The sequence below is a fragment of the Condylura cristata genome, unplaced genomic scaffold, assembly GCF_000260355.1.
Source record: "Condylura cristata isolate star-nosed mole 26May11 unplaced genomic scaffold, ConCri1.0 scaffold00027, whole genome shotgun sequence".
In the NCBI taxonomy this organism is placed as follows: Eukaryota; Metazoa; Chordata; class Mammalia; order Eulipotyphla; family Talpidae; genus Condylura; species Condylura cristata.
This window is the reverse complement of record NW_004567128.1, coordinates 5885343-5903833: the sequence shown is the minus strand read 5'-3', so window position 1 is coordinate 5903833 and position 18491 is coordinate 5885343. Positions and strand designations below refer to the sequence as shown.

Here is an 18491-nt window from a genome sequence, read left to right as displayed (position 1 = left end):
AAGCTTATCTCCACTCTTCCACCAGCATAACCCCCAGAATCACTTACCTGGATAAGGGATGCCTGGTGCCGAGGAGGTTTGGTTCCTGGGCCCACAGGTGAGGGCCCCTCAGGCTGAACAAGGGACTGTCGAGCTTCATAAGGAGCTGAAAGAGTAAGAGGGAAAGTCAGCATAGATAGAACATCAAAAGTCTACGCCACAATTCTGACTTCACACACAACTAATGCAAAGTCTGCTCTCCAGAAGGAACAACTGATGGAATTGGGCTGCATGTCCCTAAGGGTCATCTAGAACAAACTGACCTTCACACTCCTGGGCACAATTTCAATAAGCCATTCAGAGACTTTCAACCAATACTTAATAAGGCAGATTAAGACTAAGAATAAACTATATGGGTGGAATGGTAAGAACCTAAATTGTGATAGAAAATAAACCATGTTACACCATTAGAATATGTGCAATGTTGTAAGTGCTTGAATTCCAAATATAAGGTTAGTTCTCTATGTACCCTCCTGCTTAGAAGTCTTCCATTCACCATCCACCTCACCCCTCCAAAAGAAAACCAACAGGCATTTTGAACACTGAGAATCAACATTACAATTTATTTTGGGAAAAATGAATGGCACTATCTGCCTTCTTCCTTTAACCGAAAGAATGTAAGGCCAAGAAAAATACAAAAATGCATTTCATATTATTTCATTATTCAATAACCAAAATAAAAAAAAAATAATTTTGCTCCCTTTTTAAAAAGCTTTTAGCCACAAAAACAAGTGCATCTTTTCATTCCTTTTATTTCCAGAAACGCTTAATAATGACCTTGCCGAAATGACAGAAAAACAGTTCAACATAACCAGGTAGTATTGAGTCCCAACAGAAAAGAGAAATTATCGCCCATGTTGAAACCACTTCTGATCTCTGTGGATTAACATTTCAAGTTTCTGAAAGTATAGAAATAAGCAAAATGCTTTCTTTCTGTAGCTTCCTTAGAAATAAACTTGGTTAGAAGGAGCAGAGCAGCCTGTCACAGGCTTGCCCACCTTGAGGGCAGCTTGGCCTTTCCGAGGTAAAGAAGGGACAACACGCATCAAGGACTACAGACCATTCTTTGGCTCACATCTGCCTTTTTCACTTCCTTCAAGAAAAATGGAACACAACATTATAACACATTAAAATCTCTCAAAAGCATTGCTGGCAAACCATTAAATGAGGTTCAGAATCTACAAGAAAACCACACACAGAAGCACACGGCAGGCAAGCATGTCTCTGGAGGACGGTTTACAACCCTCCATGTTGGAGTGCTGAATGACACTCCTTGGGCCACAAGCTTTTAACGACAGAGAGCCTGCCAGGGTTGGGATACTAGCCTTGTGAGCTTTCCTTGGGAAGCTCAGCCCACGTGCTACTGCTCCCTCCAGAGAGAGAAGCTTCTAGTGCCCAGAAGGGATGGTGTGAGGGGAGGCCATCTGGCCTCTGGTTGCAGCAACAAGGGCCTTACCCGGGAAGACAGACCATCTCCTCAGGAACACTTGGACAAAGACTACACTGCGGGGCTTGGCCTCAGGAGCAGATGTTCTCGCCCTACTCCTGTGGAAAGCTCAGCTGGCCACAGCTGCCTGACTGGAGAGGTGGGTGCCTGTGCCCAGCGGGTGAGCTCTGTCCACTCTGTAAGTGCCCAGCCTGACTCCCACCTCACTCCTGAATTGCATCTGAATGCAAGAGGCCAAAAGGCAGGTGCTACCCAGTGCGTCCACTCTCCTTCCTCCAAATAAAAGCCAAAACATGCAACTGGATGCAAAATCATTGTTACATTTCCTTACAAGAAGTTTAGGGAACTCGAAGTACCTTCTTTCTCCAAGGGAAGGAGTGTAAAACAAACTCCAAGGTTCCTTCATTCTGGACGGTCAGCATTAAGCCAGAACAAAGAACACAAGTCAAACTGCACAGCAAGGACTACGCCTGCAGCCAGCCCGATGAGTACTACCCAGAAGGCGACTCCAAGAATATATTTTTTTTAAAGATTTATTTATTTGTACATACAGAACTGGGGTACAGGCCAGAGAACTCAGGAGCGGTGAGAGGCTTCACCAGAGACAGGGTGGGGAGCAGAACAGGCAGATAGATGAAGTACACTGCCAAGGGGAGCAGCGGGCGGGTCAGGAGAGGTCTGCCGCGCCATGTGGTCACCTCCGGGGCAGGCGGGGATCAAACACATGCTTCGGAAGTGGCTTTAGCTTCTCAGTGCAGTGCTTTAACCCGCTGCGCCACAGGGAGGGCCGACTCCAAGAATATTTAAGAACTACAAAAAGAAAACAGGTGCCAGAATCTAAAAACACAACATAAACACAAGGTCCCATTTGATGGTCTAGGTCGAGCAGGAGTTGCACTAGACACGCACATGTACACGAACGCCTCTCACGAGACCTGCCACGCAAACCTGAGTCAAAGATCAGGCCGTCTTACAATTAGGGAGTTTGGGGCTCAGACAAGTGAAACGCCCATAACCACATAGGCTCCAAGTGGGCAGAAATAAGAAACATGAACCCACCAAGTCTACTCTCAGGCCCAAAAAACTGCCATCACAGCCCATGTCTTTTACTGAACATCAGAATAAGATATGATAATGAAAAGCAGAACAAGCAGGCTGATTTTCAGATAACACATTAGGTAAAAGTTGAAAGCAACTGTGTCTGGAAAAAAAGACAGGCTGGCTAGGAAGGAGAATGGCTGCTTTTACTATGAGGATTTAAGCACGATTTAACTACATGCCTGTGTTACTGTGCTTTAAACATTTTTTAACATGGATAGCAGTATCTGTCTCTGAGGGCTGTGGTCAGAGTAACACACACAGCACAGGCTCTTCAGCATGGAGGCTGGCCCCTCAGGCTCCCCAGTGAACATCAGCTACAGAAACACCTGGCAGCGAGAACAGCAGGAGCCCAGGAGAGGAAGTGAAGAGGGCTCTTAGTCAGACTGGTCTGAAGAGGCTCCGTCTGATTGAAAACATACTCAGATATGGCCCGCTAGTCAGGAGGCTAGCCAGGAATTGTGCAGAATCGTGGACAGGGAAATGATGCCAGGAAAAAATGTATCCCTGGAAGACTATCCCAGCAACAAAACTCCTTTCTGAAAAGGCATAAATTAAAAATAACTCTATGGTAAAAATAAACTTTTGTAATAAAAAAATTAATAAATAACTCTATGGGCCCTCCCTGGTGGCGCAGCTAAAGCACAGCACTAAGAAGCTAAATCCACTCAGTATGAGTTCGATCCCTGCCCCAGAGGTGACCCACATGGCTGCCAGACCTCTCCTGACCTCCCACTGCTCCCCTCAGCAGTGTACTTCATCAATATGCCTATTCTACTCCCCACTCTGTCTCGGGTGAAGCCTCTCACCCCCCACACGTCTGGCCTGTACCCCAGTTTTGTATGCATAAATAAATAGATCTTTACCAAAAAATAACTCTAAAGTGCTTAGTATCTGAGTCACTATATTTTAATAGGTTTTAGATTTGCTTAAAAACCTATGTAGAGGCCCTCCCTGGTGGCGCAGCGGGTTAAAGCACTGCACTGAGAAGCTAAAGCCACTTCCACATGAGTTCGATTCCCGCCTGCCCTGGAGGTGACCACATGGCTCGGCAGACCTCTCCTGACCCGCCTGATACTCCCCTCAGCAGTGTACTTCATCGATCTGCCTGTTCTGCTCCCCACCCTGTATATGGTGAAGCCTCTCGCCACCCCTGAGTCTCTGGCCTGTACCCCAGTTCTGTATGTACAAATAAATAAATCTTAAAAAAAAAAAAAAATATATATATATATATATATATATACTGTTAAAAAAAAACAAACCTATGTAGATCAGAAGAAGATAGAAATCAGGGACTCCTGGGTTCATCAAATGGGTCAATGGCACCGTGAGGGCAAGAGAAGGAAGTTAAGAACATGGGGAAACAGAAGTCTCAAGAACAACTGACTTCTAAAAACCTAGGGAGAGAGAGAATGGAAACATGGCCTCCCCTTACTTCTTGGCCTAAAAAAAGGAAGCGGACAGGCTCAGAAAGTGTTCTGGGAAGAAATACACAGATAATATAAAAATATGAATAAACAAGCCTTGAATAATATTGATGAGAAAGCCAAAAAATCACAAGATGGTCTCTAGAAACAAATAGGAAAACTTACCCTTCCTGTGCTTAGATGGTGAAGTCTAAGTGAAAATAGCTGTAAGCATTTTATCTATGATAAATAAATTCCAAGGTACAGGGACTTAGCAATCTGACAGTTAGCAGCACAACACTCAGAGTGGCAGGAGACTATCCAGCCAGACTCCCTCCACGAGCCAGCTATGCAAAGGAGAACCTAAAGGATGATGGAGCCTGAGGGAGACCAGGAAGGAGTAGCAGAAACTCAGAAAACAATGTTTCAAGGATGAAAGGGTGACAACCACAGGAGATGTCACTGCACATGGACTAGAAAGGCAAACACTAAATAAAACACCACAGGAAAAGAAAGCCCTGAGAGCACCACATGCTGGCAAGAAGCGAGGCAACTCTAACACTGCCAGTGGGAGCACAGAGCCACCTTTGTCAAACACTTGGCAGTTCCTTACACACCTACCCTAAGACCCAGCTCTTCCACTCCTAGGTGCCAGGAAAATGACCGCACAGGTCACATAAAGACTCCTACACAAGCATTCATAGTGTCCTTATTCATAACCACCAAACACTGGAAAGAACCCAAATGTCCATTGACAGGAGAATGGGCCATCAAACTGTGCCACATTCATGCAAAGGATCACGACTGCGAATAAAAAAGAAACTACCAAACCACACAATATGGATTAATGTCAACCACGATTCTGGGAAAGATGGCAGACACATAAAGAGCCCAGTCACTATACATGATTTCATTGACACAAAGTTCTAGAAGAGGCACAACAAATCTGTGGTGATAAAAACCAGAACAGTGCTTGCACTGAGAGGCAAGGAGCAGCTGGATAGGGGCACTTCTGGGGTGACAGGAAAGCTCTATTCCTGATCAATGTGGGGGATACACAGGTGTACACATTTGTCAAGACTCAAACTGAAGATTTGAAATACCCACATTTTATCAGATGTACATTTTACCTCACTTCTTAAACAAGGATCTAAAAGAACGAAAGCACGGACAACAGTAACACAGGTTGCAAAGAATCAGCGAGGTGGGTGTTTCCATGGCACTGGGGGAAAGGAAGTCCACCTTGGATGGAACGAGGAAAGAGTCAGCCATGGAGCAGAGAGCAAGCACAGGCAAGTTTTTCAAGGACTGTCAAAAAGACGGAGTAGAACTTGGTGATAGGTGAACTCAGTGGAACAAAACATGACTCAGCTATGAATTCAAAACCAAAAAGCAGGCACCATGCAGGGCAGATGACTCTAACCTGCAAGGCCAAGTCAGACTAGCAATAGTAATCAGCACCGCAACAGGAACACTTCTTAAAATAGGGCAGCCAGTAGAAAACGCTAAAAGGAAAATGAATTCTCAACCTGTCTCATTTCAGATATTAGTGAAACATTCAAGATGCAGGAGAGTGGTGCTTTTTTTTTTTTAAGCTATCCATTAACAATGTTATCTTGCATTTGCATAGGACTTAATTTCCAAACAGATTTTACATTCATGTTCTTACTAATCCTCACAACACAACACCCTTCTAGGGGACTGTTACTCCATTTTAAAAGAGGAAAGGAAATCCTGGCTCAGAGACATTAAATGGCTAGCCCAAGGTCACAGAACTGATCACACAAACCCACACCTTCTGATTCCAGCCAAAAGCTATTTCCATGAAACCACCACTGCTGCGCTCTGCAAGCTGACAGCCTCTCAGCCCAGCCAACACACGTTTTTATTTCTGCGTCCCTCTAGAAGTCACCATTACGTTCAATGCAGCAAAAATCTACAGAAAATGGGTCATTTTCAGCCACAGCCCACAAAATTAAAGTGGGGAGTGATGGATATCCAGATCCAAAAACTTTAGTGGGTCATATCTAAAACTAAGAGTCTGAACCCCGGGCGGCCCAGATGCTGCGCTGAGTGTATGGCTGGAGGCACACGGCCGGAACAGCCAGCTCCGCCAGGCATCCTCAGAACCAGCTAACATATTTTACCACAACTATGGCCAGCAGGGCATAAACATGAGTATGCGGGCACCCCCACAACTGGGTACTTTGTACATTTCTCAAAATGCTCCCCCCTGGCAATTCCCTTATTTTTAGTCACAAACACAAAAGCTAAATGTTTTCAAGTATGTGATCAGTCTTTCAACTCTTTGCTTTTACATAGTTGTAATTTTTAAGAGCTTCATAAAAGCAGTTATTATGGAAATATGTTTGGTATGTTAATAGAAAGGGATAACCATTCCAAAATCTAAACCTTTGACCTGCCATGCCCCTATAAAATGATCTCTATATATCAAGAATTAAATCATGTAATTGCCACAGACAAGTCTAAAGATGGCCTAGTTCTTCGAACAGGAGATGTGGCAATCAGATATACTTCATTTTATTTTTAAAGAACCTTGGAGAATAAAATTTAGTCAGGTTTGCAAAGCCAGAGGTCAGTGAGTGAAGAGACGCAGCAGCAGGTGAAGCCGGCTCTGAGACGCCGCCCGGGCCAGCCTGCCAAGAAGGTCTCTCACCTGGATGAGTCTGCTCCGAGCTGCTCCGCAGCTTGCTGTAGCCATGGCTCAAAGGCACCCTCTGATAATGAAGCGGGGAGGAAGGAGGGGAGGCGAGGGGCGACATCGGCGGAGACTGCACTTCCTGCTTCAAAGAACCAAAGCAGAGATCATCGCATGGCACAGAAGCCTGGCACTCCCCATAGCAGTTATGAAGGACAACGGAGGGCGCGCGGGGAGCAGGCCGACTGCACAAATGGAGGGAATTGGTTTCTCACAGATGCAGCACAGCGGAAAGCACAGCTGAGAATTTAAGTCTCCCAGAAAGGTCTCACTAGCACTCAGTTACACCTGAATTACTGAAACGCTCTGTTATTCCAGTAACATTTTTCTTTAGAAAATAAAGATATGATCACGTGAGATAACATTCATATGCCCCAATTTTGATCTCTTTGTGAATGGATTCAATTTTCATTCGTTAATAAAGGCCCATTTCCAGAATTTATACTTATCAAGTCTTCTCGCAAATAACAATATTAAAACTATATTTTAAATGCTTAATGCCAAATATTCTTGGGGCTTATCACACTGGACTAAAACAGCAACTTTTATTTTTCCACACTGAGAGACCGTAAAACAACTCATTTTGGACAAACCATTCTGTGTAGCATATTCCCAACACTAGCAAAGAGCCTGAACAAGCTACAATTTGTATCTCAATTGAATATGAAGTTGATGCAGGACCCTTTGCACAATAATCAGTCTTACTCTGCTGCTGTGTTTCCTACTCCCTTTTTTTCTTAATACTACCACCAGTGTAGGGACTTTGGAGTACCTGAATAATAAGGAAGCAGAATACACAGGTGCTCTTAGTCTTAAAGACTGCAGTCTGAGATACTACTAACATATTCTTTTAAAGAAAAGGAAAATTTGTTTTGAAGAGTGAGCTCCCAGCCACTGACTGGTTGGTGGGCTTAGTATACACCCAGCCTCAAATGCAAGGACATGTCTCAATATGCAGCCAGGGGACAATGGGCCAGGGATGTTCCTGCCACGTGGGGGCAGTGGCCCCTCATTCCTCTCCAGATGCTGGTGGAAAGGGACTGAAGATTCCCATATGCGTCTTCTTCCAACGGAAGTGACGCTGGTTCATAACATTAGACAGGTTTCGGGTGCACAGCTTTGTACTTGAGCACCCGTATCGTGCCCAAAGCTGCTGCTTCCCACTAAGGACCAGTCCCCATCATTAACAATCATCACACCCCTTTGCTAATCACTTCTGCTCATCACTTTTTCTTAAAAATCTAAGCATTTGTTTTTACTTATTCTCTGTTCAGTTTTCTTTTTCTCTCCAACATAGAAGTGAAATCACATGGTGCTGATGTTTCTCTGTGTTCCTGGTGTATTGATTGCACTTGGCATAATACCTTCTAGACCCATTTATGTGGTTGCCTATATTCCTTTCTTTCCCTGCAGAACTAATGAAAGCAACAGGACCTGGAATGGCTAGGAGGTGCTGCATCCCACTTCACCATGAACTGGGTTGCCAGCCAGCACTACCAGAGAGCCATGTCATTTTCCAACTTCATCCTTTAAGAGTCACTGTACTGTATGCATTTGATTCAAGTCTTCCTAAAATACATATTGCTTTGCCTTATAAAACAAACTTTATTGACGACAGTTTGCCTTCTCCACACGATTCAGGACCCTTGTTAGAAGTGAGACACCCTCAGAGTTTACTAGCACTAACACTAGTTACCTTTACTTAATAGGCTCACCTTTGGACTTTTGTACTTTTTTAAATCAATCACCACCTGATTTGCAATTAGTGATCTAACTATTAAAAGGCCATTCATTCTCCCTATTCTTAACCTGTTCAGTGTACAAGGGCAGCACTTCCCAGGACGGCACTACAAACATGCTCTCCAGCAAGGAGTCCTGGGGAGAGAGAAGTCTGGTACAGGTAGGTCTCTAGCTGGCCTTGGCCGACTGTGGCCAGACTCAGCAGGGCCACGAATGTGCTCATATGCATGAGCCTCTGAGACAGAGGGCGGGTGGGCGATGGAGGGCGGGCGACGGAGGGCGGGCGACAGAGGGCGGGCGACAGAGGGCGGGCGACAGAGGGCGGGCGACAGAGGGCGGGCGACAGAGGGCGGGCGACAGAGGGCAGGCTCCTTCCCCAAGAAGAAGGTAGGAAGCTACTTTCTCCAAACACATTTAACCAGAGAAAACTTTTCTCACACCTTCTTTTTGGAGGAAAGGACACCTTGAAAACTCAAAGTTACATTTCAAGGAAGTCGTGTGGAAATGAGAGGAATCACTTCAGCATGCCCATGCAGGCCTTGCTCCCCACATGCGTCTACATGACAGCAGGGGCTAAAGGCCATTGGACAGCATCTGATAATTCCTATGTGGAATTTGGAAAACATTTGCTGGCTCACTCTGCAATCTGTGACTGTACCCCAGGTGGCGAGATTTGCTGGAAGCTTAACAGCACACAGAAGGATGTGTTACGTGAGGCGTCCTGGTCAGAATCAACTGGACACACCTGATCAGACTGTACCTGTTTGTCCTCATCGTCCATTCTCATGAAGGCATTTTTTTCTGTGGTTAAGTATGGAATCTGAACCTTACTTCCATGCAGCTCAGCTGGGGTCCCAAGGCGCATGTCACCATCGTTCTTTGACATCATAAAGCGAGGCAGCGGCAATTCTTTAGGACAAAAATCAGAGAAGCTCAAGTGAGACTTTATTTTAAAATTGCAAAAAGGGGACTCAGTGGTCAAAAGATGAATCATATCTGAGGAAAAATTCCAGAGCACTAAAAATAGATTAAGTTTTTCTTCTGACACAATGAGGACTCCTATTACAATGCCCTGGTATGGTTTTACCAAGGTGTTCCGATTTAACACTGTTAAATGCTGCCGAACCATGGCAGAGCAAACTTTGCTTTGGGACCGGTCTCCCACTTTAGCCCTTCATCTAGCTCGGAGAAGAAGACGTGACACTGCATGAATACGGTAATAACTGACGAAGGGTAGCAGGCAAAACTGACACGGTGCTTATTATATTAGACACTGTATTTAGATCTGCAAATATTCACTCATTCATCCCTCACCACTAAGGCTCACTAGCCTTTCCGTTACAGATGTGGGACACCCAAGTAATGTTCCCAAGACCCCAAAGTTCATCTGTAGCAGAGCTCCCCTCCACAGAAAGGCCCCTCACTCCAAGGGCAAACTTACTAGGGAGAATTGCCCTATGTGATTCCTTAAGGAATTTTCACACTCAAACACCAGTTGTCTTTTCATAATGGAATAAGGAAAAGCAATCGGCCCAATGTTCAATCAGATTCTACTGTCAAAACCATTAGCCACACTGCCAAAGCTGCAGAGCTCAAGTGCAACAGTCTGGTGCATTGATTTATCTTTCAAATTTCTGAAAAGCTATTCTGAAAACAAATGGTGCTTTGGCATACTTCTAGTTTCTAGCATAGCAAATGACACAGTACAAAGAACTCCAAAAATGGGGATAATATTATGGCTTAAGCCTAATGATTCGCATCTGCATCCATTGTTCAGGATAATGCTCTTCAGTGTGCCTTTGCGTTTCTATCCGTTCTCTGGTCCAAAAACACAGCTGTCTTGCAGTGATTAATGCAGTGCTACAGCCAGCTAACATCTATCTCACAACAGCAAGCAAGTATCCAGCTCCCCAGGCAAAGAAGGCCTCTAGTTCTCTACTATCCACATCATGTTTATTTTTAGTTGCTATGTCCACATTTGATTCAAAGAAGTGGCATTATGACAAAGGCTTGCGTGATCAATCAGCCCAGGGCCCCGGAGACACAAATAGAATAACCAATCTGGAAAATTAAACCAAGATTCTCTTCTCGAAAGAGAGGAGCTGCCATTTTCAATGTTTTAAAGCAAGAATGGACTTCAAATGAAAAAAAGGCGAGCAAAAGGAAAATCTAGATTCTCAGCAAGTGAAATGTATGCTAATCCTATGGTTCTCTTCTGAGGGTATTTGCTTTAGTCACCAAAAAGGATCTAAAAAGATGGAACAAGATCACGTAAAATAATTTACAACCCTGATGTGCCTAAGAGAGGATGACTCTCCTTGTAAGCACTACCTGAGGGAGAGAAAAAGTCAATGATCAGCATTTGAAAGCTCCGGGACCAGTGTTTTACCGGCATTCAACAAATAATTCTGGGAACAATGGCGCACACAGTGTGATGATCGTCGACCATTATGGTAGGCTCTAAACTGGGCTCCCAAACAGCCTTGGGGACATTATCACCCCAACATTCTCCTTCTCTGCTTGGGCTTTCTCATACCTGCTCACCCAAGAAAAGAATCTACCTCTCCTGGAAAGCTACCAATAGCTAAAGACAAAATACAATCCTATTTCCCACCTACTTTCTGTGGTTCTGTGGTCTTGAACACTTCTCATTTATAATAATTACGGACACACAGCTTAAAGGTTGCAAGTTGCCAAAAAGTAAAGCCGTAGTGTGTAAAATGTCCTAGTTACCAATAGTGAACCTTTACCAGGAGCCCAGTAACCTGCGCCAGTGACAGGCATCAGATAGTCACAGGCGGGCCCTTTCGTAGTAGCCACTTGGACACTCGCCCCACAAGCAGAACTACACTAGCGCACAAGGACCAAATGAATAGTTCAAATTAAATGTTGACGGGGCCAAGGAGACAATGAATGCAGCCACCCAAGGCATAATTTGTTTCATATGGCATTTTAGGTTGTATTCTCTGAACAAATAAATGCTGTGTTTATCAAATATAAATGTCATTTTCCCTTCCACAGAGAAACTATGACTCCCTTTTTAAAAACCTCTGCACTGATCTCTAAATTTTAAACGTGATCTCTAAAAAGGAAAGGAAAAAATCCTGTATTTTACCAGTTGACATAGACATAGATACAAGAAATGCTTGGAGTTAAAACATAACCAGCATAAATGTAGTAACAAATGCACCTGACAACAGGCTGAGGCGAAACTGGCAGAGTCCCTGTCCCATCTGAGGGGGCTGCTGCTGTTTAATATTGCTCATGGCAATACCCACATGCATGTGTAAGTGTAAGTGGTATAGCTACGCTAAAATTTTTTAAAGATTTTTATTTATGTACGTACACAAGAACTGGGGTGTAGGCCTGAGGTACGGGGGTGAGGGGCTTCACCAGATTCAGGACTGGGGAGCAGGACAAGAGAATCCACTGAAATCCACTGCTGAGGGGAGAAGCGGGGAGACAGGAGAAGTCTGCTTTGCCATGTGGGTCACTCCCTGGCCAGGGACTGAATTCGGGCTGCAGTGGCTGGCGCAGTAGCCAATGATAGCTTGAAAGTGCTGAGACTTTAACCCCTGTGCCACCAGGGAGGCCCTGTTTTAATTTCTTAATCCATATGTTGCCTTTGCCATTACAGAACATCATATAATGGAATCACACAGCATTTACCCTTGTGACATTGTATCTGTGATAATCATCTAACACATTGTATGTTGACATAGTTCACTCTTTTTATTGCTATGGAGTAATCCATTTTTGAGAAAGTATTGAATTTTTTTTAACCATGTTCCGGTAATGAGCATTTGGTTTGTCTCCAGGTTGAGGTCATTAGGACTAAATCTCCTAAACATTTTTTGATGGACATGAATTCATTTATCTTGGGAATATACTTATGAACCAATCCATCCCACTTCCATTTCTGCAATAGTTCATGGGTTTAAAATGAATTTTACATTTATGAATGTTTGGGGGGAAATCAAAAATATTTGGTGACATGTGAAATTCCAATTTCAATGTCAATAAAGTTTTATTGGAACAGCATGACACTCCTTGGTCCACCTCTCGTCCAAGTCTGCTTTCATGTACAACTTCATGTACAGTGGCAGAGCTGGTGCTTGCAACATAGGCCACAGGAGGAGCAAAGCTTTTAAGCCACTACCTGGCCTTTTATAGGGAGTTTGCTGACCCTGTCTTATACGATGCAACTTAAAGTGAAATGTAAGCCTACTAAAACAATAAACTTACATTTAATGGAAAAATACTTTATACCACTTGAGATATCGTATTTAAAATTTAAATAACTTCAATTATTCAATGACTATTGAATCCTCAGTCACACTAGCCATATTTCAAGTGCTCCTTAGCCAGTTACGTGTAGCTTTAGTGGTTACCACATTGGATGGCGAAGTTTAGGTGTTTTTCTAAATGTCTGACAAAGGAATACGATTTGATACAATAGCTCTGAAGCAGGTACTAATTGGTTTACCCCCTTTTCTCAAGTGAACCAGCTGAAATTCAAAGTGATCAAGAAACCTGCCTGAAGACGTACAAAAAGCAATGGAGCAATGAATCAGAATGAGGCGGTCCATTGTTGGAGTCCACATTCTGAGTCGCGAAGCTGCACTGTCATCCTGAAAATTAAGGTATTCTTTCCAATGCAGGACTGAATATTCGCCATGAAACTATGTCATTTCATAGCTGGAAACTGGTCTAGAGAAAGCCTTCTGGAATATCTGCATCTTAAGGATGAGGGACTAATCCCAGGCCTTGTCTTAGTCATACAGTAGCAGAGCTTCGAGGTCAACACACTCCTACTTCTGGGGCCTCCCTTCTCTCCCCACTACTCTTCCTTGCCTACTCATGTACACCAGCTTCTTACACATTAACAAAAATTAACAACAACAATGTTCTAGAACTCCTAAGTGAAGCCAACCCCAAATTTTCCTGAAGTTACTTTGGAAAAAATCATCAGGTCTATGCTGCTAGTCTTCTTCCCACATTTGCTACCAGTTAATCTGGAAAAACTTCTTAAAGACAGGTAGCTATATAGCTAAACTGAGAGGTGGAGGCTGGAAAGGGAAGGATGAGCTTGTAATTTTTTGCAGGGGAAAGTGACCAAGTTCCATTTACTGATCAGAGGTAGAAGCCAGAATTTGGAGGTCTGCAATCCCTCTGGATCAGGCTACCACCAAGCAGTATCACTATACCTTACCTTTTGGGGCTTTTCCTTTCCCCATCTATAAAAGGAGGTTAGCTCGACGTCTCCTCCAACATACATCCACTGTGGCAATCCATGCACTACTTTGCTCTAGGGAAGGGCTCTAAACTGGGATCCGTGAACCAGAAACCTCTGAAGTTGAGGACATTTATATATATAATATCAATGTGTATTTTCCAGGAAAGAGCCAAGGCTTTTAAGAACTCCAAAACAAAAATAGATACATAAATGAAGGCTGGGAGCCACTGCTCAGTTGGCTGGAGAGGGCATATGGGGAAGAAAGGCAAGAGAGAGAGACATGCTGGGGGGCCACAACTGGCCAGTCATACGATGGACGGACTTATGTAGCTGAGCTTTGTCCAAGTCAGCTTCAAGTCCCTGTAGCAAAGCTGAGGAGAGAAGATGTGAAGGAAAGCACTTAAGGAATCTACAGAGATAAAAAAGAAACGGGGGTGGGGTTGAATGTTAGGCAAAAAGGATGAGCTGACCTTGGCTTAATAGGAGAGCCCAGTACAGTATCTACTAGTCCAAATCTCATCTTGGTTTAAGGGACCAGACATTACCATATAAGGGACTGCACAGACCGTGCACACATACATGTACAAATAGGCACGCATACGCCGCAGCCCCTAGTCAGCCACAGCCTTACCTCCTGGACTTCCTAGCCTACCTTAATAGGTGTTCCTTCTAGAATCACCAAACTGGATGTTACGCCCAAAGGAATTCTCTCCCAACCCCAAAAGAAGGAAAGTCTGCCAAATGGGCAGAGCATGAGGAAACCCCACCCCCCACCCCACCACCAACCCTCAATTAAACCATGTTTAATTGTTTTGCCTGGATAAAATAACTCCTGTTTGGGAGAGGGGAAAATGCCATGGAAATTCAAGATAAACCATCTCCACTGAGATAGAACTCATTGCTATAAAATCCTTCTACATCTCTCTTTTATGAATTACAAATCAGGAGCACAGCGAATGGAGAGGCGCTTGAGTCCTAAGTCCTGATCCAGATTTTACAAGAGAGCTTCTTGACCTCAGCTCTGCTGACATTTTGTCCTGAATAATCTGTTTGCTGTTTGGAAAGGGGCTCCTGTCCTATGCAGTGAAAAACATTAGCAGAATCTTCAGTCTCTGCCCATTAGATGCCAGTAGCACCCGTTCCAGAGTTGTGAGAACCAAAAACGTCCAACACATTGCCAAATGCCCCCCACTGAGACAAAATCACCTGGACTGAGAACAACAATTTGACAGGGACTGAGTTGAGGAACCAAAAAGAGTTCCATAACTTGCCTTGGAATCTTCTCGGTGGTGGGCACAATAACAGTGCTTCACAAACTCTGGAGTTTCACAAGACAGTAAAAATCCCCACCCTCTGGGACCTCCCTGGTGGCACAACGGGTTAAAGCACAGCAATATGAAGCTGGCTGCTGCCACTTGAGCACTAGTTACATCCCTGGCCAGAGAGCTGACCCACATGGTGTGGCAGACCTCTCCTGACCCGCCCACTGTTCCCATCAGCAATGTACTTTGTCTATCTGCCTGTTCTGCTTCCCACTCTGTCTCTGATGAACCCTCTCACCGCCCCTGCACCTCTAGCCTACACCCCAGTTCTGTGTGCATAAATAAATAAATCTTTAAAAATAAAATCCCCACTCCCCAAAGAAACAAAGGATCAAAATAAAATTTCCAACATTTTGTTTTGCCAAGGATTTTAATCCAAGTTATTACCCATCATCAATTTTATTGATATTCAGAAAAAGGGACCCAACCAGAAATATGAGAATTTAATACATTTCATTTTATAAACAACTCACCTAGCATCCTAGTTCTTTCTCCTCTCACCACACACTGTGCCAGATGGCCAGCAGTTCAGGTACTAGGTGGGGGGACACGCCCTAAAGGCTAATGAATGACATTACTGTACCTGGAGTTCAGAGACTCCCAAAGAAGCTATGGAAAGAAGGGTCAAGCAAGTCATCCACCTGGATAAGAGAACACGAGCTAGTTGTTATTCTCCCCCGCCAACAAGAAAGGCAACACAGCCTCCGTCAGGAGAGAGGCCACAGATGGCTGTGGGAACATGAGTGGTGCCCATGAGTCTGCACCCAGAGGCAGGTGTCCTCACATCTCGTGGTATTGGCCATGCTCAGCACTACTTTGAAATAAAGTCTTTGTTCGGTCTGTCAGATTTTTTTTAGCTAACAGATAAGCAAGAATGTGTGTGCTATGTAAAAATCCTTTTATTATCATTTTCAATTTAGCCTCCACATAATTTGAGCTACTCCTTTATCATCCTATGTATGCATACAAAGCATACTTCCAAGAAGGCATCCACAGGCCTCAGACTGGGTTTCCTGGCCAAACATGGTTGAGAACCCTGCTGTAGTCCTGTGCCTTCCTTCCCCGAGGCCTCACACCCGTCTCGGTCGCTCCCACAAGAAGAGAGCTCCCAGGGCATGTGTTCACCACAGGGCTCCTCACCAGGAACGCTCTTCCAGTCCTCAATGGGCACCCCCATTCTCCCGCCCCCCCCAAGTCAGGGTCTTCCCATCTATTTCACCCCACTCTAGGGTGACGAGGCTGAGGCCAGAGGTTGCTTTGCACCAACAGTTGAGGAGATGCTCTCGGGCTGTGTAAATGCACAGGGACACTGGGAGAGGCCCCTTTAAATTATGTGCCCTGGTGGCCTCCTAACTCACCCTAGATCAGGCCCCGGTGTAACCAAATATGCACCTCGTTTAAGCAAAGCTCTTAAAAATACTCCACTCAGCTTTCTTAGGAAGTCATTACTCTCTAGCCTAGCTCCTGTAAGAATCACCCGGGGAGCTCTTAAAAATCCTGACATTCAGACTGCACCCCTGACTAATTAAATGAGCATTTTTGGCAGTGAGCCACCCACCTGTATTTGTTATTTTGCATTTAAAGTTCTCTAGATGACTGTCAACTGCAGAAGAGGCTGGGAACCAGAGCTTGAGGAAAAGGACCACTGTGAAAGTTGTCAGGAGCTTCAGACTGAATCTGGATTCCAGCTGTCGAGCTGACAGAGCAACAGCTGATTAAGACTCATCTCCATGATGAGCACCATCTCTGCATGCATGCGCTCACCCCACAAGCATGCCTGGAGTGCCCACAGTGCCCTCAGTGCAGGGCTACCAGGTTCTAAATGGCAGCTCAAAGCCCTCGGGCAGGCTTACACACTACAGTGGAAGGTAGGCCCCCAGATTGGTCAAACCTGTAAGGGCATATTTACAAACGCTTACAGTGCTGTGAGGGAGCAGATGCTCCCTAAGCACCTGAAGTTTTGTTTTGATGCAATATTTATTCCTGATTAGGGATTTTATAATTCTGAAAGGACAGGTTGTAACATAGAAAACTGGTAGCTCGCAAATGAATTTCATCTTAGGAAATAGTACAATGACCATGTTACAGCTTTATTGTCCTACACAACATGAGTGACTCTGTATGTAATTTAGCAATCTTATTCCAGCACTGTCTTTCCATGTCCATTAATACTTCTAACTCTTCTTTCTTGAACCTGATTCCCTCATGAATGACTACACTTGACAGAACAGAACCTACATCGGATGGGATGGTAGGGACAGTCTCTGGAACCTGAAGAATGAGGAGCAAGCTATGGAGAGGAGAGGGAGCAGAGCAGACCACTCAGAAACAAAGGCCTGGAGATAACAGGGACGTGTCTCTGCAGCAGGAAGGAAAGGTCCAGAAATGGCTAGGTGGCCAGGAAAGCTGGCGGACAGGCTTGAAACAAGAACAGAGCCGTCGGCAGGGATCAGAAGACGCAGGTCAGTGCCGGGGCTCTGAATTCGGTACTAAGCACAACAAGCAAACCAGTGCAGGGCTTTGAGGATGAGATGGCCTGAAGCTTACTCTGAAAAGGTGGCTCTACTGTGCGGGAAGCCAGACTGCAGTACAGAAGAAAGGCAGCCAGGGCACCAAGACAGAAGCACTGTGCGGCCCTGGAGAGTGGCTGGCAGGCCTGGCTGGCAGAGGCAGAGATGGATGGAGTCAGCAGTTAAGGCGGAAGCCACAAAGCCAGAACTTCTGATGGCCTGTATCAGAGAGTGAGTGAAAATCCTGATGTTCAGGCTGATCGAGGACGACTTCTAGGCTCCTGGCTTGAGCAACCAACCATCGATGGCAGCAATTGCTGAAAGGGCTGAAGGTCAGCAGCACACAGGCACGCGAGTACATGTCATCGTGAGGTAGGGGTGTGACCCTTACACAAATAAGGGTGGAATCACAACTCCCTGGGTGTAACTGGAGCTAACCCAGTATTTCAGACTAGATTCCCAGAGAACTTACTCTTTGGCCATCAAGATTTATGTCATAAAACACTAAGCCAGAGAATTTCAAGCAACAAATTGGAGAATTCTAAATGGCAGCTCAAGGTCTAGCCCAATCTTGTCCTCATGCTCACTCACCATAAGTTAACTGCAAATAACTTTTACTTAAATCTTTAAATGAAGGAAGAAAATAAAAAATTAACTGTGAGCATAATAAAATCTGAGGTAAAAAGCAGCATCAGTGTTTACAAAATACAACTGAAGAAGTCTTATATTTGTGAAAAAGTGTTAATCCTTTACTCAAGTGATAATTGAGACAATCATTCCCTCTTCTTCCCCTGAAAAATTAAGATCTGACCACAAATCTATAAGTTTTCCAGGAGATGAAGATGGAAGATATTATAACGTTTAATGACTATTTTGATGGAATTGAAACTATCATTGTCAACCACACATCCAACGTGAAGTGACTGGAAACTAATCAAAGCAAGTGACTTACAGCAGAGGCAGCCATCTCATGT

At 44.5% G+C, this 18491-nt stretch overlaps 1 protein-coding gene across 2 annotated transcripts in view; it reads right to left on the bottom strand.

Moving 5' to 3' along the window:
- REPS2 (RALBP1 associated Eps domain containing 2) overlaps positions 1-18491 on the bottom strand; it is a 155954-nt gene that overhangs the window by 83543 nt on the left and 53920 nt on the right. Inside the window, exons 3-5 of one of the 2 annotated variants that reach the window (XM_004689887.2) lie at positions 9210-9358; positions 6668-6794; positions 48-145 (exon numbers count right to left, since the gene is read on the bottom strand). In XM_004689887.2, coding sequence (XP_004689944.1) covers positions 48-145; positions 6668-6794; positions 9210-9338 — 354 coding nt within the window. In that variant the 5' untranslated portion in view covers positions 9339-9358. The remainder of the gene's footprint in view (positions 1-47; positions 146-6667; positions 6795-9209; positions 9359-18491) is intronic. The other variant, XM_004689888.2, reaches the window with a different exon arrangement.